The 19,749-nt window shown below is 47.2% G+C and overlaps 10 protein-coding genes across 10 annotated transcripts; 6 read left to right on the forward strand and 4 right to left on the reverse strand.

Moving 5' to 3' along the window:
• Positions 1-972: 972 nt before the first annotated feature.
• LY89DRAFT_718674 (uncharacterized protein) lies at positions 973-2,411 on the reverse strand. The gene is made up of 2 exons (XM_018218431.1): positions 1,378-2,411; positions 973-1,324 (listed from the first exon to the last, which is right to left on the reverse strand). Exon 1 carries the CDS (start codon positions 2,138-2,140, stop codon positions 1,382-1,384), a length of 759 nt encoding a protein of 252 aa, XP_018071319.1. The 5' UTR covers positions 2,141-2,411; the 3' UTR covers positions 973-1,324; positions 1,378-1,381.
• A 95-nt stretch (positions 2,412-2,506) lies between these two features.
• On the forward strand, positions 2,507-3,477 carry LY89DRAFT_718675 (uncharacterized protein; the record flags this gene model as incomplete). The annotated part of the gene is made up of 3 exons (XM_018218432.1): positions 2,507-2,824; positions 2,971-3,017; positions 3,095-3,477. Exons 1-3 carry the CDS (start codon positions 2,796-2,798, stop codon positions 3,475-3,477), a joined length of 459 nt encoding a protein of 152 aa, XP_018071320.1. The 5' UTR covers positions 2,507-2,795.
• Positions 3,478-3,707: 230 nt separating this feature from the next.
• Positions 3,708-4,949, forward strand: LY89DRAFT_718676 (uncharacterized protein). The gene is made up of 2 exons (XM_018218433.1): positions 3,708-3,810; positions 3,936-4,949. Exons 1-2 carry the CDS (start codon positions 3,759-3,761, stop codon positions 4,928-4,930), a joined length of 1,047 nt encoding a protein of 348 aa, XP_018071321.1. The 5' UTR covers positions 3,708-3,758; the 3' UTR covers positions 4,931-4,949.
• Positions 4,950-5,866: 917 nt separating this feature from the next.
• On the forward strand, positions 5,867-6,217 carry LY89DRAFT_669403 (uncharacterized protein; the record flags this gene model as incomplete). The annotated part of the gene is made up of 1 exon (XM_018213096.1): positions 5,867-6,217. One exon carries the CDS (start codon positions 5,867-5,869, stop codon positions 6,215-6,217), a length of 351 nt encoding a protein of 116 aa, XP_018071322.1.
• LY89DRAFT_718678 (uncharacterized protein) lies at positions 5,968-8,081 on the forward strand. Its single transcript, XM_018218434.1, has 3 exons — positions 5,968-6,213; positions 6,262-7,000; positions 7,058-8,081. The coding sequence occupies exons 2-3, from the start codon at positions 6,334-6,336 to the stop codon at positions 7,900-7,902; spliced, it is 1,512 nt and encodes a 503-aa protein (XP_018071323.1). The 5' UTR covers positions 5,968-6,213; positions 6,262-6,333; the 3' UTR covers positions 7,903-8,081.
• LY89DRAFT_68586 (uncharacterized protein) lies at positions 8,024-8,653 on the forward strand. The gene is made up of 2 exons (XM_018215158.1): positions 8,024-8,266; positions 8,351-8,653. The coding sequence occupies exons 1-2, from the start codon at positions 8,145-8,147 to the stop codon at positions 8,565-8,567; spliced, it is 339 nt and encodes a 112-aa protein (XP_018071324.1). The 5' UTR covers positions 8,024-8,144; the 3' UTR covers positions 8,568-8,653.
• Positions 8,654-9,197: 544 nt separating this feature from the next.
• On the forward strand, positions 9,198-10,668 carry LY89DRAFT_707360 (uncharacterized protein). Its single transcript, XM_018217602.1, has 2 exons — positions 9,198-9,728; positions 9,777-10,668. The coding sequence occupies exons 1-2, from the start codon at positions 9,695-9,697 to the stop codon at positions 10,571-10,573; spliced, it is 831 nt and encodes a 276-aa protein (XP_018071325.1). The 5' UTR covers positions 9,198-9,694; the 3' UTR covers positions 10,574-10,668.
• A 900-nt stretch (positions 10,669-11,568) lies between these two features.
• On the reverse strand, positions 11,569-12,728 carry LY89DRAFT_68601 (uncharacterized protein). The gene is made up of 2 exons (XM_018215187.1): positions 11,969-12,728; positions 11,569-11,877 (listed from the first exon to the last, which is right to left on the reverse strand). The coding sequence occupies exons 1-2, from the start codon at positions 12,493-12,495 to the stop codon at positions 11,622-11,624; spliced, it is 783 nt and encodes a 260-aa protein (XP_018071326.1). The 5' UTR covers positions 12,496-12,728; the 3' UTR covers positions 11,569-11,621.
• Positions 12,729-14,247: 1,519 nt separating this feature from the next.
• Positions 14,248-16,250, reverse strand: LY89DRAFT_782200 (FAD-binding domain-containing protein). The gene is made up of 4 exons (XM_018222555.1): positions 15,999-16,250; positions 15,196-15,915; positions 14,933-15,144; positions 14,248-14,874 (listed from the first exon to the last, which is right to left on the reverse strand). The coding sequence occupies exons 1-4, from the start codon at positions 16,238-16,240 to the stop codon at positions 14,603-14,605; spliced, it is 1,446 nt and encodes a 481-aa protein (XP_018071327.1). The 5' UTR covers positions 16,241-16,250; the 3' UTR covers positions 14,248-14,602.
• Positions 16,251-17,205: 955 nt separating this feature from the next.
• LY89DRAFT_782201 (flavo protein monooxygenase) lies at positions 17,206-18,700 on the reverse strand. Its single transcript, XM_018222556.1, has one exon. It carries the CDS (start codon positions 18,554-18,556, stop codon positions 17,294-17,296), a length of 1,263 nt encoding a protein of 420 aa, XP_018071328.1. The 5' UTR covers positions 18,557-18,700; the 3' UTR covers positions 17,206-17,293.
• Between the last annotated feature and the right edge of the window lie 1,049 nt (positions 18,701-19,749).

Here is a 19,749-nt window from a genome sequence, read left to right on the forward strand (position 1 = left end):
TCTTCTTTCTGGACCTCTGTGTAGATTTAGCGCAAGTCGATTTCAAAGAAGATGTAGCTTTTGCGTCTTCTTTTTTGTTTGCTGACATCGGAGAAGTATCAGGCACACTGGGAAACTCCGAGTCAGCTGGTCTTTTCTTATATGCTAGTCTCGCCGAGGTTCGAGCAACTGTCGGGAGGTCGATCGTGTTGACAGCGATTGCTGCCTTCGGCGATGTCTGAGGAACATCGGGGAAATCCTTCGTCTCCATACCTATAAATCTTGAAGCTCGAACCTCGAATACTGGACTTTGGCTGTTGTGAAAGGCTCTTAAGAAATAGAGATGTCAATAAATGACAGCTTGCGTCTCTTGTGTTTGATTGAAAGGTTAGAGGATAGACCTATTACACGCTATGCAAACACCATGGAATGAAAAGTAGCGCGCAAGTCTGTTCCGGACATTCCAATTTCTAGCGACACTGTCGAAAAGATTGATGCTGTTTCTACAGAGCTTGCCTCACTCAAGGCTAGCGTTGAAGCAAGTATTGCTTCGAACAGCGAGGGCTTTAGTGGTCTGGGCTTACAAATCAGCACCGTTCCTACCACTCTCGAAGGGCATGCCGGCACACTGGATGAGATCAAGGAGAGAGCCCTCCAAAGCTATGCATGTATTGACGCGAAAGCTTGATGTCAAGTGTGTTGAAGGTGGTCTCTCGATATTCTGGGCTATGAAAGCTTTTCCAACATGACTTAACATGGCCCAACATGGCCCAACATGACCAACGTGACCAACATGACCAACATGACCCAACAGTTTCAAACACTAGCCTAAATTCAAGTGGGAATTCAAGAGGGGGTAAAGGCAGGAGTGCAGAGAAGAAGCCAGATGTGGCGTTAGCAATGGTCAGTATTTGGAACGGTACCAAAACCAAAATGCGAATAATGATGTAGAAAAAGAATATATAGATAGAGCCCTTACATGATATCGATTCACGCAGAACATAGTAGTAAAATGCAGTTCAATATCTTGGTACCAAAGTAAAAAACACGATAGATCGAATTCGCTTTTCATAAGGAAGAGATCGCCTTCTGTCTGGATATGCTATTGATTTCCAAGCTCTATCGATATGAGAGATTGTGCCACGACCAGATTAACTCTCTACTCGATGATTTCCCCCTGCAGGTGGACGCCATTTCTTCGGCACATTCTTCGGCACATCGCAGCGTAGATGTACGAATATCTCCAGCACTTGGTCAATTCGTGTCCCATCCAACAACCGCAGTGCCATTCGAAGTTGTATCAACGCTTCTGCAAAAGCGCTGCCGTAGTAAGGTTAAGCATCTACTAGCACGCCGAAGTCAGCAATCCCTTCCGTCTCTCAGAAAAGGAAGACATACCTATTTAATCTTCGGAGTGTTTCAAAACGCAGTTGATTTCGTTGCTAGTGCTGATATACAACAAACCCGAATCATCCAACTGCAAGAACGGTGTACTGGGCGGGTATGCACCTTTCGGAATCTTGTGGCAGTTCGGGAGTCGGTTTGAGTCCCAGATCACTGTGGAAAGAGATCCAAGACCGTGATCCTTGTCGTCATCATCCTCTTCCGTATTGATGTTTTCGTCTATAAGTCGCAAAAGATCGGCCAAGGACTCATCGTCTCTCTTGCCCTTTGTCTGCATGACAGCTGATCGTCTCGCTCGTGAAGCTGGCTCGTTCGATGGCGACTCAGGAGTAGAAAGAGGCAGCTCGACATCGTAGTAAACAACGAATGTACCCCTACTCGAAAGTCTCGCATGCATAGCAGCACCCTCTGGAGCTGGCTCTCCTTCAAGTCCATGGACACCCCCAGCTGTCTGGCTGAATATAGTTGTGTTCTTCTTCAATCGTCGATCCTCGAAAAGAAGATGTCCGCCACTCTTCATGCTGAACGCGAATCTGCCAGACGCAGATTGCAATATCGTAGATTCGAAGGGTTCGCCAGCAGCCAAGAGAGATGCCCATCCATCGCCCCAGCCGGTGTAAATAGTTGGTTGGAATATGTGTTCTTCGACCATCTGCGAATTTTTGTCAAAGCGTGTTAAGGCCGTGTACATTAAGATCGTGATGATGAGAGAGAAAGCTGTGACTGCGCAGACGCGGCTCGCTGTGTCTTGCAGCATCTTTTGCACGTAAAAGAATTCTGGACCTCCAAGGCAGTCATTCAAAGAGTTTCGTCAATAATATGCAGGATTTTTTCATGTTGAAGTTGGAAGTGAAAGTATAACATGATGTCGTCAGCTCAGCCTCAGAGTTGGTTGAAACATATGCGCGCGGGTGCTTGTTTCATTGAGCGATTGGGATTCGCTAGTCAAGCGACGCGGATACGACTGTAACCCTTCAGATCGTCCCTCTCTAAGAATGACCAACACGAGCATGCGATGCTAGCTATCGACAGAAATGGATGTTGGACAGAAAATGGGTGAAGGCTAACTGAGCTACTCAGCCACGTTCGCTTAGCGCTTGGTGGAGACTAGGCCTCTTTTGTTCGTACATCTTTGTTTCTTCTTTCCGAAACTCTTCAATTGCAAGAATTATAGCAGAATTGATATTGTCACAGTCTAGTAGGCTACTGGAAGTCAGTATAAGTATACTACCTCAGAGGCTCTCATGTTTCTACTTCCACTCCTTCAAAGCAGATTGTTTTGCACACAAATTCCATTATGCCACATCTAGTCGTTCTCGTTCTCCGTGCAGGCCCCAAAACTGGCATCAATGTAGCCAAAGCCTTCGGTGCAAAGGGATAAAAAGTCGTTCTTGCATCTAGCTCCTTCGAGAATGCCATCAGTCCAAAGGGCTACCTCCAGGTTCGCGTCGACCTCTCGGGGCCCAAAACAATTCCTGAAATTTTCACTAAGACGAGGGACACATTCGGCATTCCAAGTGTCGTAGTTCACAATGATAATCGATGCCTTCTCACCGTCCCATATTTGCGTGCTTATGATTCCCACAGGCTACTCGGAGGACCTTACTTGACAACCAAGATCCACTTAGTGATTTGTCAGTGGACGAGGCAGAGCATGATTTCAGAGTCAATGCAACAAGTTTGCTTATCGCTGCTTAGCAAGCTGTTCTAGGCTTCCATGAGTTACCTTTTATCTACACAGGCAACAAGCTGAATGTAATGACGATGCCAAACACCATCACATTCGGCATGAGCAAGTCTGTTGTGGCACATCTAATCAAGACTGCTGTTCAAGCATATAGAGCGAAAGGATACAAGTCAATTATTCATTGTTTCCGTCATGAAAGGCGGGATTGCGCTGATAAAGCCAGGTTCTACTACACGGTCGAGAGATTGATCGATGGTACACATGCTGGAGTCAAATATGATGGACCAGCAAGGGGGAAAGAGTATGTTGACCTTGCTGGTGATAAAGAACAGCGAGAGTGGCATTATACGTTTGTGAAGGAGGTTGGATACGTCGATTTCAGTGACTTGGATAGCAAGTTTGTTTGAACACAAGGGGGGTGGACGTGAGCACGGCGTCGATTCTCGCCAGGCTCTATACATCGCATATCGTCACCTTCTTCTAGTGCACGAGAAGGACTCTTTGAGATCAATACCTGGGTCTTTACTGCATTGGTATCTCAACTTGATCATGTGACTTACCCCGCATGTTCGAGGCTGTGCCTCTTATTTCAACCAGCCCGGCTTCAGTTGCAAAGTAGGTTTTCACTATTCCCATTCATCGAGGCCACGCACAACACTGCAAGGTCCTGCTTTGAACAAAAAGATACATGACCTCTGCCACTTTCTCTGGTCTTCCCCCAGAAATCCGCTATGATATCTGTGAGTGACCTGGGAGCTATTTGGGTTTCTCATGAGTTCTGCTCGCTGCAGGCGTCAAGGCAATCCAACAACTCCTCCCATACTGTCACAAAGAAGTACACTAACCCGGCGATATTAATGCCTAGGGCAGCTCTCGTTCGAGCCTCGCCTGCTGTGTCTTCACATGCACCGACTGATTACACCGGAACCATCTGACCACTCTCCCAGTGGGCTTAGTAAAGACTCTCGGAAGGTGATCGCAGTTTCATTCACTTGCACTGCTCTGGACTCCAGAAGTGAAAGAACACCGAATGATGTTTTCGTTGAGTACTCGAATATAAGTCCTCCAGTGTCCGTCGACTTTCTCCGAAACATGCAAGTCGGGCCGCCTGGTCCAACAGCACTTGGCCCTGTGCAGCTATATGTTTGTCGCGAGAGTCGTGCTCTAGCAATGAGGAGATACGAACTTGCATTCGGAGGTACCGAACAAGACAATGAGAATCTTAATCCGAGACAGTATGCTGCATTGGAAGAATGGCACCGGAAGAAGCTGTGGGAAAAGAAAATATGGGTTGACTTCAACAGCGACGTGGTTCTTGTGGAAGTCATTCCGCGACGACTTGAGTTTCCAGCCCCTCCATTGAGACTTCCACAACCTCAACCTGGTTGGAGGGCGCTTCGGTGTTTGAATGTTTATGCTCCGGATGAAGCCAAGAAGATCAAGAGACTTGCCATTGGGGGAAAGTGGCCTCTCGAAAGCGATCTATGGAGAGAATTAGGACTAATAATATGCTTGAACACTTTGTTAACCTCTCATACAATGAGCATCGAGTTCTTCACGAATATGGAAAAACTGCTCGTGGACGATAGCTTTCAGAACCCAGAAGATGTTCAAGAGCAGGTCCAGACTGAAGAACAGGACAAGCTGGAAGACCCCAAGATGGTTGAAGAGGGAGTCCAGAAGTGGATCCGGGACTTGGTAGATTGTCAGCAGAGGAGGCTGAGGACAGACTTGGGACCAGAAAGGGTGATAACTCGTCCAGACAAGCCAGTATGGAAGGAGTTACCAGTGGTCAAAGTGGTTCATGGGAATGGTTGGAAGAGGCTCTTGCAGAATAGTAACCCAGAACAGCTGCAATGATGAGCTTACTGATTCTGCGTATGATCTTTCTAGCTGAATAAGCGATACCTAGGCTTCTATGGTAGCAAGGAGCCGAAGCAGTTTGTACTGATCAGATCTCCAGATCTCTTTAGAATAGCAAGCCTTGAGCAGCATCATTCGCCCAATCAGCGTAAATAGGATAGTCTATTAGTGCATCACTTAAAAACAGTTGATTGACTGGCAATAAGAAACAGATACCACGTGACGTATCGATCGTTCACATGGACCTGAGTCAATAGCAGAACACTGAGCCGAAAGAAGAGTTTCAAAAGCCTATATATCCCAAAGCTAAACTTAAATATTACACTCCAAAGCCAATGGAAAAGGTACCTAGGTACTTCCTTTCCCAGCTAGACACGTGATTGAAGTTACATCTGTTGCACATCGTAGAACAGGATTTTGCGCGATCAGCACACTCAGCGCACGCAGCGCAGCCAGCGCAGCCAGCGCAGCCAGCGGAAAAGCGCAACCAGCTTCTTTTTCAGAATAACGTCCTCCCATAAAATGTTGTTGTCAAATTTATTGCTTGGCTTGGCACAATTTCTCTATGCTAAGCTTTTTAATTTTCAAACCTTCCCAAAACTAGGTGTCACCATAATGCGAGACACAGCTATGAGGAACATAGAAGTGATCCAATATACTTTGTTCGAAGGACTTCTGGCGGAGTCTTCCTCCACAACCTACTGTGGCCCAGAGCTGCAACTGAACTCTCAGAGCGCAACTCGTAACAGCATCGAGCAGCTGCTATTGACTATTTAAGTAGGTAGATGAGCATCGATTCTGCGGCATCGTGAAAGTTGGTTTACGGAATTTTAACAAATAATATTAATTAATTTTCTCGCTTGTTGGGTGGTCCAGAATCTCCTGCCCCTTGAGGGTTGGCTGAAGTGGCTATGCTCAAAATTGGTATGCAGCATGCAAGGCGATGGGGGCCGATTAATAATACTTGCTGATGGTAGCCTGGGGCTGGAACCTCAACGAGGCTCTGCCTTCGAGACTTCTATCGATAAACATCATTTTTATTCACAAGCTCATTGTGTGCGTTGCAGCTGGTTGACGAGTATGGCGTCGTTTGGGTTCGGTATTGGCGATGTTATCCTCGCTTGCCAGGGGGTTATCTTCGTTTATCAGCGCTGTAAGAATGCGCCAAAGGAGATCGACGATGTCGCCGAGGATGTGAAAAGAATGGAGGCCACACTTGGACTCTTAGGAAGCGTCATTCGAGACGAGAAATCCTTTATCGAAGATCATACCGAAGATATGTGAGTTTTTCCTTGAATCATCTAAATACATTTGCTAATGTCCTGCAGCGTTTCTATGATAACAAACGAGATCCCACCATTGAAACACAACGTTAAAAGGATCAAAAGACTGATCAGAAAATGGACAAAATTCCTCGAGCGGCACTGCTTCCGCGGGCTAAATTTATCGTCATGGATCTCGGCGACGTCAAGGACTTGAAATCTGATCTCACGGATCACAGAGAAAACCTAGTGTATGCCATGCAGGTCATTAGTTTTAGCCATGATGCGGCTCAGAGCGCTCAAGCCAAACAACAAGCAGTTCAGAGACGCCTAGAAAGAGCGATTGAAGAGAATGCAAGAAAGTTGAGGGATGCCAGAGAAGAGTTGCATCGACGTCAAATCGAAAATTTCCAAAATCGAATTTATGAGGTGCTGAAGAAACAGGAGGAGAAAGAACCAAATTCTGTATCAGCAATTGCTAAAAGTGGAAATACAGTCCTTCTTGGAGCTCTTGAAAGGAATCTTATCGAGAGCGGGCTTCCAGCTCAAGACGTCAAGACGCATATGGGGAATTTCCTCGCTAGTCTGCGGCAAGACCTCACACCACAGCCAGCGCAAAACAAGCCTCTCTTGAATCATGGTGGATCACTCAAAGGTCGAACCGGCGTTGCTAGTCCAGTTCCAAAGCCGTCAACACGTCAACAACATAACTCCAACAATTCTCCAACTCAGTTTCCAGTTAGACCTATGCCCATTACGAGTTCCGAAGGAATCAAAATACTCTGTGTTGACAATTCCAATGGAGGTAAGTGATGTCTCAATCTTCAAACTCGATTAATATATCAACTAACCAGATTCACAGCTCGCTCGATACTAGCAGCAACATATCTTGAAGTCATGCGAGTTTGGACCAGCAACACGACCAACCGTTGGCTCTTCAAGCGTGTTGCCTCTGCCGGTCTCGCCGTAAGGAACAGCTACACAGAATCGTACTTCAGAATTCTCGACCCAGACTCAAGCAAACTCTACAATGCCGGTGTTCCCCCCGATACAAGAATAATGCCATCTCTCCTTGCCCCGAATCTCTACCCCTGGTCCAACGGTTACCCCTCAGAAACCTCTTCAATATCGCAGCGCATGCAATCTTTCAGTAGCACCGGTATCACCGAGGCTGACTTTGATTCTTATCATTACATCATCTGTTTTAACACTGCTGCTGAAGAAACACTAAAAGGAATGCTACGCGAATACCGAAAGAGAACAAATCAGGGTGCCTTCTCGCCTCAAATTCGAATTCTCCCCGGCTGCGATCCATTCGAGGTTGCCAGCTCGCTTGCCGATCCTACCAAGATGGCGGGAATGGTAAACTCCATCAAATCGGCGATCAAAGGCTTTTTGACGAACGAGTTCAGATGGGATATCGATGCTTGCGCTACTGGGACAAGCCGGTTAAGGACCCTACAGATTGTGCTACAGACTGAGCAGATGAGACATTTCTGCAGTGAGGAGAGCAGTAATCTCATAATCTTGAATCTTGAGGTAATGAAGAGGTGGAGGGAAATTACTATATGCAGTTTTTGGGTTGCGTTTAATAGGACATGGATTGGGAGGACCGAGTGGTTAGTTTCGATTATCGGGAGTCAGGCGACATTGAAGCAGGCTGAACAGCTTGTAAGGGGTGCGCAGTATCAATTGCCGAGGACTTAAGTCAATAGGCAAACCAACTTCACTCGTCGGCCTTGTTGTCAGGTACCCCGTCTTTTGACATTTGGTTCTGATGACTGCCATCAGTGGCCTGCTCCTTGCTAGGGATATTCAAGAAATTATCATTCTCCTTGGTCTTTGTAGTGCCGTTATACCCAATCCACGATCAAATCAATCAGTGGTATAACTTGTTGCCCTCAGCTTGGGGATAGTCCACATCACAGTAACGTGCATGTTGAGCAACGATGCGACCTCGACTGCGGCCTGCTTCAACATCAACAGCCCTCGGTATCATGAATTTTCGGAACAGCTTACTATTCACAAACCTCAATTTGAACTTGCATGGCACAATTTCCTCCACTCGAAGGTAGGTTGAATCGCACAGCAGTAGCGAACAAGAAATGCGCATACCAAAGCTTTGTATTGCCAGGAGCTGCTGACCATTTCGAAGAAGGCACATTTTTGGATATGACAAGAGACTCTGTCTATTTCATGTACCAGCGACATCGTGGAGCATAAAGCATGAAAAGAGATTCTCAAGGAGGACTGGCAATTTGACCTTGGTGATATTCTGCCTTGGCAAAAGTCTGCCCATACCCGCAGGGGTAGGTTTTCCCCACCTTTTGACATCGGCATGGGAGCAAGGGGACTCCTACCCGGACACTTGATCTGCATTCCGTTTGGGGCGAAGCTTCACTTTATCATGCGCGAGATCCAGCCACCTTTGATGTACATCAGAGATGCTTAGATGCCTATTGCTGTGGTTTCATGTACGATGAGACTTTTGACTTAAAAGATCAGGAGCTCAGATTTGGGGACTAACTTCTCTTCACCAGTGATTTATGCCTGCTCTGCGAAACTTGCTCATATGGACTGTCCAAACTGCCCAGGTGGATAAGATCTATGGTCATGTGACTGGCTCCACTTTTACAGCATCCTTTTTCTTAAGTCAAAGAAGCTTGAAAGTCTATTTCTTCATCATCGAAGTTCAAACGATCCTCCCTATATCATGTTCTCATTACGTTTATTATGGCAGGCCTTCATTCGTTGTCGAGGAGTTATCCATCTCTTACCGCGGCGCTGACCCCTTTCACGGCCTCGCTTAGCCCTGCCGAGACACAACCCCCTGGTAACGAAACCCTAAACGCAACAGACTCTCCCCCACAGACCATCTTCGTTCCACCATCACCGTTTCGAGACAAAATGAGGCGCTAAATCATGGATCAATTAGCGCAATCACGAAAGTTATCTGATTGCGATACAGGAGTTCGGTCAAGTAAGCGGCATCTGGTGCAGATCCTGTGTCGGGCATAACAGAGTTGCTCCATACACAACCCTCGGCGCGCTCCCGCGCTAGTATGTAGTAAACTGATCTGAAGTTTAGCCATCTTATCTTCAAACGTGGCTCAGCTCTCTACTTCAGATGGCATCCTTCAGCTCGGGTCAAAAGATCAGGACTGGGATGAAGTGCCGCGCATAATGATCGGACGATTGTTTTGGGCAACTCCTCCAGTTTCGGTCGATCCTGTTTACCAGCGTTCAGTTTCAACGGGATGATGATCCTCGTATTGACGATCATGGCATCATATAAGAACTACTCCCGTTTCTTGGAACTTTGTGTTTGTTCCTCACAAGCAAGTCTTTCCAAACATCTTCTCTTTGCATCTTCAGCATCAAGCCAGGCGCTTTCACATTCCTTGACAACGATTATTTACAGCTTCTTCACTTCGAAAGCTAGAAATCTTCAACAAATATTATACTTTAATCTTTTACAATTTCTCTCACAACCGCAAACATGAAAGCTTTCACCATCGCTGCTCTTTTCAACTGTCAGTATCTGCATCTTGTCAATGACTACAAGTACTAATATCTACTAGTCTCTCTCCTTGTCTCTGCCGTTCCTCCATTCGATCCAGCAGGAGCCAAGAATGTCGGCAACGGAGCAGGCGTTCAATTCATCGGCGGTCAGTGTCTCAGCGATGCAGACTGCCAAAGCGCCTGCTGCGCGAATCCTACAGGAATCTGTTCTGGTCCTGGAGCCTCAACACAAAACGGCAAGACTGGCTGTGGATTTGGAGGATCGTCCAGCTCAAGTGCTGTGGTCGCAGTGAGCAGTGCAGTTGCAGGAGCCAATATTGCTGCTGCTTCGGGAACCAGTGCAGCTTCAACTACTCCGGCGAACGGTGGACCAGCATTCGACCCCGCTGGAGCAAAGAACGTTGGCAATGGAGCTGGACAGCAATTTATCGGCGGTCAATGTCTGAGCGGTGCTGATTGCCAGTCCACGTGCTGTGCTGGCCCGTCGGGGATTTGCTCTGGACTTGGCGCGCAAACTCAGGCTGGAAAGACTGGATGCGGATTCGTTTCTGGCTCGGCATCGAACGCTGGTGCGGACACAGCTAGCAGTGCAAGTGCAGCGGCGCCTGTGGCTTCAAGCACAAGTGCCGCGAGCACGGCGTCAAAGGGAGGCCCAGCTTTTGATCCTGCGGGAGCCAAGAATGTGGGGAATGGACAGGGAACTCAGTTCATTGGTGGGCAATGCTTGAGTGGTGCGGACTGTCAGAGTACCTGCTGCGCGGGACCTTCTGGCATCTGCTCTGGGTTGGGAGCTCAGACTCAAGCGGGAAAGACAGGCTGTGGCTTTGTCTCTTCTGCCAAACTTCTCAGAGTCTGAGCACTTATCATATTCATCTTCTTGTATTACATATCTTTAGCATAACCTTGGCATCAAAAGTTGTGGGCTTAGGGAGATACCATTAAAAATTGAACATTTTATCAATTTAGAACTTGAATTGTCCTTTTGCTACTTGAAATTTTTCATCTATCACATGCTCAATGAGGCAGAAATTCACAATTTTTTTTATTACGCTTAATGATGTCATGCTGGTAACTCACTGCTGATCAGGTATGTCTCGCCTACCAAGTAATATATCGCAATGCTCCTGTATTCACCAACAACCAATTTGACTATCATCCGCCGATCTCTATCATCTCTGCTTACAGAAGCGCTATCGTACGTCATTCCTCCACCAGATTTCATGGAACTTTAAGTGGCTCGAATACAGATAAGATCAAATAGTTAGTGTATAGCAAAGAGGTGATGGTTGAAATCTCGAAAGCGGGTTTTAGCGTCGGGCTTTGTAAGTTGCGATGTGCAACAAAATGGGAGAACGAGTTTGTTAATCGGAGATTAACAGTATCAAGATTCACTCTTCGGACTCAACGATGAATCCTCAAGCGTTGAAACCCACTGAGATGCACGTGACCCAAGAGACTTTGAAAGTCCAGTCCTGGAAACAAGTAGCTGAAAGACAGAAGGGTATCAGTACTTGGCTGTGGCGCAGCATATGATTGGGCATCCTGTGCTGAAGAACCTTGCGACGATGAATAATGAGGGGTTCTTTGAGATGTATGATGCGATGCATGATTGGATGGAAGGCAAAGAGATCGATTTGCTTTGGGGAGAGAAGAAGCCGTAGCTTCGATTCTCGAAAGAGTGATGGCGATATCATGTGTTAATGAAAACTTAATTACTTCTCGTCTGTACTACACTCGCAAACCTTTGCTAACTGGTGTGGTAATGCTTATAGAACACAAAAGTATTGTGCTCTTATGACACCTGCTCAACCCTTCCAACACGTACCAAACACTACAAGACCATAAAATCAATCAACGCCAGCCCGAACCCTTCCCAGTACAAATGAAAGAAGCTGCCCGAAGCCTCAAGGTACCAATCTTGCATGGACCTTCCTAATATGTCTCGTCAAGTGATCCTTCCTCTTAAACCCGGTATGCTCATATCGGCATCCACTTACATCACACGTGAAACTCTGCGCTGACACTGGAGAACTCACAGCGTTGTCTCCAGCGTGATGGACAGCTACGTGTCGTCTCATATCTCGTTTCATGGCCGTGCGATGTTGGCATCTTGGTGCTAGTGGGCAGAGGATTGGCTTTGTATGCACTTGTTCATGTTTCCTACTTCACTGTTAGCGATCGTTATGGCTGAGGTGAGATTGATATGGATCATGGAAGACATGGTCTGGTGAGGATCAAATAGTGAACGTACGTTCGAAGGTATTTCTTGGTAAAGCTTCGGGCACAGTGTCTGCAAGTCCACTCCACGTCAGAGGAAGAGGCACCCAGAGACTGTCTCGGCGATTCTTCTGGAGAGATTGCAGTTTGGTCACTCCTAGATGGCGACGAGTCTGAAAGACTAGCACTGCTCACAGAAGGTTGTTGCTGTGATATAGCTGGCGAGGACTGAAGTCCAGGCGATGTAGATATTAATCGTTCCATGTCGATCAATGACATGGAGTCACTGGTAAAATCGTCATAGGTCATGAAGTTTGAACTTGAGTAAGGTTCGCAAGGTGAACAGTCTCTCTGTAAAGACATGCCCAAATTTCTGTCCATCTGGTTACCCCATAGGGAGAAATCATTGGTGTATAATAGGTCATCTGAGACCCGGTAGTTCTCAAAATGGTTTGTTGTTTGGTCGAAGGTGAGCGGTGTAGTGTATGAGTCAATAAAGTTGACAGGGTCAATAGGGTTCTGTTCGAGGAAGTCGAACGGATCAAAAGTGTTGTGTTCCATGCTGAGCGGATATCGTCAACAAGGGGACAATTCCGCTTGTTGAGAACTGTTTTTTCGTTTTCTGTTTTGCGTATTTTTTTGCTTGCTGTGTTTTGGTAAACCAAGTTAGCAGAAATTAGCAGTTTATCGACAGTACTCAGGTCATTTTTTGAAAGTAAGTAAAACAAAAACATCGTTGCGCGCCCCGAAGTTCCCGAAAGCAAGGAGACCAAGAAATCAAGACACATGAAACGCCATCGAGAACGAAACCGAGAATCCAACCAAGCCGATGCCCAACCTATCCAGGAGTAGCCAACGCCATAGTAACCAATCGCCACGACTCCATGAAAGCCAAATAGAGGATGAGGTCTGTTCATGATGAACACGAGACTAGGATCCATAGAAATGCAAATGAACCAACACCGACCCAACCGAACCGACAAAGCAAAGTACAGCCTAGATAATGCACAAAAATCTAAGGTAGTGACTCAAGAGCAATACGTGTTTTGCTCTCGGTACGAAACACTGAGAATATTGTAAAGAAAGTGCTGCGAAGCGCAGAAGTTGTTGTTTGGCAGGGGAGATGCTGTGAAGCAAATAGCAGTAATTCTTTGGAGAAATTTGTTGTCGCGCGGTTTCTCCAGATGGGGGGAGAGAGGTTGAAAGGGTGGAAGTGTAGCGAGGATGAAGCTGCGTGATTCGCTTTGCCATTGGTTGGCAAAGTGATTCGAACCCGGCACCGAAGCAATCAGCGGCCGTAGTCGGAAGAACAGCGATGGCCACATGTCCAAAGGTGGTGTTGGAAAGGTGGTTTTCTATTTCAACGAGATGAGAATTGAGCTCAAAATCATGGACGACCAAAACCTACTCAACCATCGTATCCGGATGATACTGCGACGGATCGAAGAGGGCAAATCTCATCTTAGAAGATGACATCGCGGTCTTCCTAAGACGAACTTAAATTAATTCTGGCACGCATAGGCTCGACGATATTATCTTGGACGTACATAGTACAGGCTCCTGTGTCAGGATTTCACTCGCTGATTGTGGCTGGTACAATATCGGTGGAAGTATCGTTTGGTTTGGCTGTGCTATGCTGTGATGAGACTTGTTATTGCGTAAGCTTATATGAAGTTTTAATTATGATAGGAAGCAGCAAGAAGCTGTCGATACTAGATGGGAACGGTCGTTTTTTTCGGGAGCCTCGACTGGGGAATTTGCTATATAGTGGCAGAAACGGCGGGCCTCACGGCACGTGTACAACATCATTTCGCAAAATTCCAGCCAACCACAGAGTTGAGAAACGAGGCAACAAGAGGCCCGCCGTGATTGCGCAAGGCGGCAATGCTGCGCCTCGTTAGGTCACCGATTACACGAGAGGCCCGCCAAAGAAGAGCCTGAGTCGAAGCCTAACTGATCAAAGAAAAGGCCGAACAATAATAAGAAAAGTGTTCAGTAAAGCGGCATTTTTGAGATGCCGACGTGCTCTGTCTGTGGGAAGGTTAAGGCTGATACAGGATGCTTGACTAGTATGACCGACTGAAATATATGAATGCGAAAGATTAAAACTCCTCAACTGATGGTCTTACAGAATCTGATAGCAATTTTATGCAATAGCTGGGATAGTCTTTGTTCTTTCAGTTGGGTCGAAGGCTGCAAGATTCAAATAATTACCCCGCTATTACCCCGCCATCGCCCACCTCACGCAAGAAAAAAGGTATAAAGAGCCAAAATTACTGCCTGCATTTGAATTGTTAATCTCACTGCTATCGAATAACTTATCTCGGCACTGATGCTTGAATCCTAACCTGCCTGTTGAAAGTTCATCGCCACAGCAACAACTTTGAATTACCTGAAGAACAAGCCAAGAATTCAACTACACTTCGGGCGCAAGTATGGCTACATTTAATCAACGAAACCATACTCTGAATTTTATGAAAAGACGGTATCAAAATAGCGAATATGTTATTTCAAGGCTTGTATTTACAAGAAATTTCGTCATGAATCGACCAACATTGGCCGGAAAGGAGCAACTTTCAAATTAGTTGCACCATCTAGGTCTCCTACCCTACTCAAACAAAGCAGCCAGCATACACCCTCCATCTCCACAGACACCTTCAACCACTCTCTAATTTCCCAGCTTAAATCCACCCCAATTCAACCTCTTAAACGTCCCCAACGGATCATACACATCCCTAATCTCCCTCATCTTCTGCACATTCTCCAACGGAAACCCGGCAAACGGATCCTGAAAGTCTCCCGCATCACCCATATAGACAAATTCGGACGCTAATTCCAACTCCTGGTTCTGTAGGTGCCAGTAATCAAGCATTTTGCTCGCCCAGTTCAACATGCGAAGATCGTCTGATGCGTTGGCCCAGCCCGTGGAGTATTGGAAGACTGGTTGAGACGTTAGCATGCAAAAACAAAGGGCAGAAGGAGAAAGAAGGACGCGTACTGATATAAGATTGAGTATCATCGAGACCCCACGTATTACCAACCCCGTTCGTCATCGCAACGCTCGCAGCGGACGCAGGCATAGTATTCATAACGAACGTCGGGACGAGTCCCTCGACATCACTAACGTCTTCCAAGGCGCTCTTCCAAGCCTCGTAAATTTGATAAAGTTGCGTCGAATTGGGCTTCATCGTCTTGCTAGCGAATTGTACACTGACTCCGTTAGCAGAATTCCTCCCGAGAAAAACAAGGGAGAGGCATTACCGAAACATCTGATTCGGCGGATCGAGCTGCGAATGCCACTCGATTGGCGTCAACACATTATTCAACGCCAACGTCGATGGGATAGCCGAGAAATTTGCAAATCGAGATGGGGGCGACTCAGTCCCCTCCTGCACACCCAACAAACTCGGCACAATCTCCCCAGTCGTCTGGTTGTACGTAATACTGATCACAGACCCAGCAGCTATATCCGGAGGATTATTCGCCGCAAAGTTAGCCGTGGCATCAATGAAAGCCGGAACAGCAGATTCGTTGAACGTCTGGATCGTGGTACTGATATACGGGATCGGGAGAGCTATAACCGTGAATTTCGTCACGATGCCATAGTTGTTAGCACCGCCTTTCAAGGCCCAGAAGAGGTCGGGGTTGGAAGTTGAGTTGACGACTACTTGGGTGCCGTTTCCGAGGACAACGTCGTAGGAGAGCACGTTGTCCATTGCATAGCCGTATTTGTTGATCAGGTAGTGGAAGCCGCCGATGAGCTCGAGACCTGGGACGCCAATGGTTTTGAGACGGCCGCCGATTGCGTACAAGCCGTAGGGAGTGAGAGCCTCGTAGACGTCGACCCAGCGGTTTCCGGGCGAAACGTCGAAGGTGCTGTTGTCAGCGGCGATTGTGATGGTGGTCATGTTGTTCAGGGCTAAGAGGACACCGCCATTGATGTTGGAGCCGGGGAACTGTGGGGGAGTCAAAATTTTGACTCTGGGTGGGGGTTAGAGACGTACATTCATGTGTCCTCCTCCTCTAACAGCAAACTGCGTACCACAGCTCACAAACGTCTTCACGCAACTTGGTCCGCATCGGTAGGCATGAAGATACAACCCGGCAGCAAATCAGCTCGGATATCCCAATAATCAGTCGCCTCAGCTGTATAAGTCGATGCATTCGACGTTATCACCAAATCGCCGTAGGTAGCCGCCAGTTCGGTACAGGCACAATTGGCGCCTGTAGTCAGATTTGCAACCGTGATGTTTTGCGCGGAGGCGAAAGTCGCTGCTGCGAGGACAAGGGCGAGTTTGGAGGGCATGATGAACAAGGAAATGGGGGTAATGAGAGACGGGAGCAAATGAAGCTGCTGAAGACCCAACCATGATGTAGGAATGTGAAGTCTTTATAGCAAAACTTAGAATTGTTGTTGGCAGCATCTGAACTGTGTTGTGCATAGCAATGATCGTCACCTTGTAGGGATGCGGGGTGTTTTTTGAGTGCGAGTCCGAATTGTGGAGTGCATGTTTCCGAGTTGCATGCGAGAAAAGCTTTCCTTAGTCCAGGGATAAAAGGCTCATGATTGGTGGGGCACGGGGAGGTTCGGAGAAACTTCCTCGCTTAGAATAGGGGGCGACCTGTTTGCTCGCTACCGCTCCGAGGTACCGTCTGAAAGAGGAGATTCTTGCTGAATATCATTCCAAATTACTGCATACCATGGATCATATGTCTGTACGTTGATGCAGTCAGAAGCTTAGTGATCGCACAACCAGGAAAGAGGATCTCTCGTATGTACGATTAAGTTTTACAGCCTTTAGCATACTTTCACATCAAATGCTTCATTTCAGATCTGTCATCGTTACTGGAGGCATTCCAGACCGTGATGGACCCTTAAAACCAGAATGCCGGTAATAAGATCTAGTACCGGTACCCCTACTGAGCCCTGGTAAAGCAGCCCCATGTAAGAACTGCCTTTGGTCCCTTTGCTTATCGTGGCTCCCAAAAGGCAAACCGTGGCGTTTCGATTCTTCATCAAGAGTGCCTGTCTCAATATTCTCCAGAACAACTTTCAGCACAACTTTGCTATTTCATCAACATCTATCTCGAAAAAAGCGTGGAATTGAAGTGGTAAGCGCACGTCACTGCCAAGGTTCAATTCAACTTCGTATTCGCATCTTCGCATTCGCTCCAATTAGGTACCGGTAGTCGATCCCGCTAGGTTCTTTCTCGCGGTGACCAAGAGGGGTCTTCTTTGCTTTAATTGGAGCTGTTGACATCAATTATATAGCTCTATGTAATATATAACACCTGTATAACGGAATTCCGTCCCATTTCTCCCTTGAACCCTTTACACAAAACAACACTCATCCCTTCCTCAAACATCTCTCCAATCATACCTCGGCATCTTCCAATCCATCCCCGAATCCTCTTTAAGCAGCTTATACAACTTCGTCTTACTCACAAACCACAACAACGTATCCCTAACCCATAATCCCCACGCCGTCTGCGGGAACGCAAGTTGCGGAAACCCCGGCGGAAGGTCTTCCATCGTCTTATACAGCTCTCTAAATACCCCTTCAAACTTCTCCAGAGCCCTTGGAACATCTTCACTACTCTCAATCTTCCCCAATTCTCCCGCCAACAAGTAAGCTCCTTCAATAGCAAGACTCGTCCCCACACCAAACGTCGCGTGCGCTGCATCTCCCAGCAGTACGGCGCGTCCGTTTGTCCATTTCGGCAGCTTGACTTGCGCAGCGCGGCTCATGTAGAAATCGTCTGCTGTATCCATCCCGTCCAGAACTCGCTTTGCTTCCCAACCTGTGTTCTCGAAGTACGAGTGTAGCATTTCCTTAGTTTCCTCCGTTCCGCTATCTAAAGCTTCCTCAACAACCTGATCCCGCTTCCCGCGGGCTGAAGTTGTGATGCATAGATATGCACCTATCGTCTTCGAAGTTCGATGCGGGCGCGTCATAATGGCAAGGCCTTTGGGGATGTTGTACCAATGCCACATCTTTGTATCGTTTGCTTGACTCGGGATACTGAAAAAAGCTATATATTGGCCAAGGAAGTTATAACTATCCCTCAACACATGCTCATCCAGGATCATCGATCGAGTCGGAGACGTTGAACCATCCGCTGCAACGACCAAATCAAATCTCTCCTTCGAACCTCCATTAAACGTCACGTCAACACCCTTCTCCCCCTGTTCCAGCGCTTGAACAGAATCCTCATAAACATACTTCACATTCCCCAACCTCTGCGTCGCCTCCAGAAAAAGCTGCGAAAGATCCGCCCTCAAAATCTCATACTCAGCCGTGAACGTCTCCCCGGTTTCAAATTGCGCAAAAGACCTCCCATCCGAACGCACCATCCGCGTCCCCTCTTCCGTGGTATGTCTCTCGCGAACGGCGTCTTCTAAGCCCATGCGCTTGACAATGTCGATGGCGGGGCCGCGGATATCGATTGATTGGCCTGTGAGGCGGGGAGAGGGTGAGCGTTCGACGATGGTGATGGAGGGGGAGAGATGGGTGCGAGAGAGCCAGTGGGCGAGGCACGGCCCGGCGATGCCGGCGCCGGAGATGAGGACTTTGAGGTTTGTGGGTGTGGACATTTTGATTTGGTTTTTGAGTGTATTCATCTTGGAGAGAGTCTCATGTTATAGAGATGAGGATGGTATATATAATATTGAATTTTGAAGCTCTCATCGTATGTGGAGAGAGGAATACGAAAGTGTTTCCGGAATCTCGTCATGACTTTTTCGTTGATCGTTTAGTTTCATCTTTGTTCATGTCTAAAGGATTTGAAGAAGAAAAATGCTTCTTGAGACTCGGAAATTCAACGTATGTCCGAAAAGGAAATACGAAATATATAGTGTGGCCTCAATGTCGTCATAGTCTGGCTCGGTTGCGGCTAGCTTCAGGGGTTCAAGTTCCCACCTCAGCAGCTCGCTTGTGCTTCGAAGTTCTTGTGTTTATTAGGTTGTCATTGTAACCTAATAGTTTCATTGCCATAAGGTCCGCCAGAAACGGCACGGTGGCACCACAGATCCAAATCGCAAAGGACAGCATCAAGCTCTCTCAATGTGGCAGCGATATTGGAAGTCTATAACACGGCTATCACTCTTCAAAGCCTCTCCGCGTTGTCATGTCGTATACTTGACTCTCATACACGAATCTCATACACCTCCCTCCCCCAACACTGAACCCCAATTCCTTCTCTCTCTTCACATCATCATCATTCTCAACCCCCCGCTGTATCCCTCTCAACTAATCCCTCCCCTTCTAAATCCTCTACCGAATCCAGTCTCAAAACACCAAAAAGCGGTATTTACTTACACATCCCTCATCCTTCCCAACATCATCATCATCGGCGTAACCTCAGCGCTTATCAAGCATCGAAGAGATTTTTCCCCCTCTTTTCAGAGACACGGAAACAAAACATCGCTCGAGAGCTACAACTCGCCCATCTCCCCGATAACTACCTACCTACCTACCTACCTACCTACTCTCCATCCCCTTCAGCAATACAATACATACCCACCCCCTGTCTATCTCGAAACACCTGTGTCTTTCTCTCTCTACAGAACTTCTCAACCCTACTACCTCCCCAACAATCTACATCATCCACCCAACCGCCCTTTCTTTCTTCCCCCTTATTCCCCCTCGCTCCTGCAAAGCCTCGTATCCCCAACTATATAGGGTAGATAGGGGACACTATATCCCTCCCTCCCTTCCTTCCAACCACGCAATCAAGATATATATCACCAAGCTTCATTCTCGGCTTTTTTCAAATGCTACCTAGCTATCCAAAATAAGCACCCCATTCCTCCGC

This window comes from Mollisia scopiformis, assembly GCF_001500285.1.
Source record: "Mollisia scopiformis unplaced genomic scaffold LY89scaffold_12, whole genome shotgun sequence".
In the NCBI taxonomy this organism is placed as follows: Eukaryota; Fungi; Ascomycota; class Leotiomycetes; order Helotiales; family Mollisiaceae; genus Mollisia; species Mollisia scopiformis.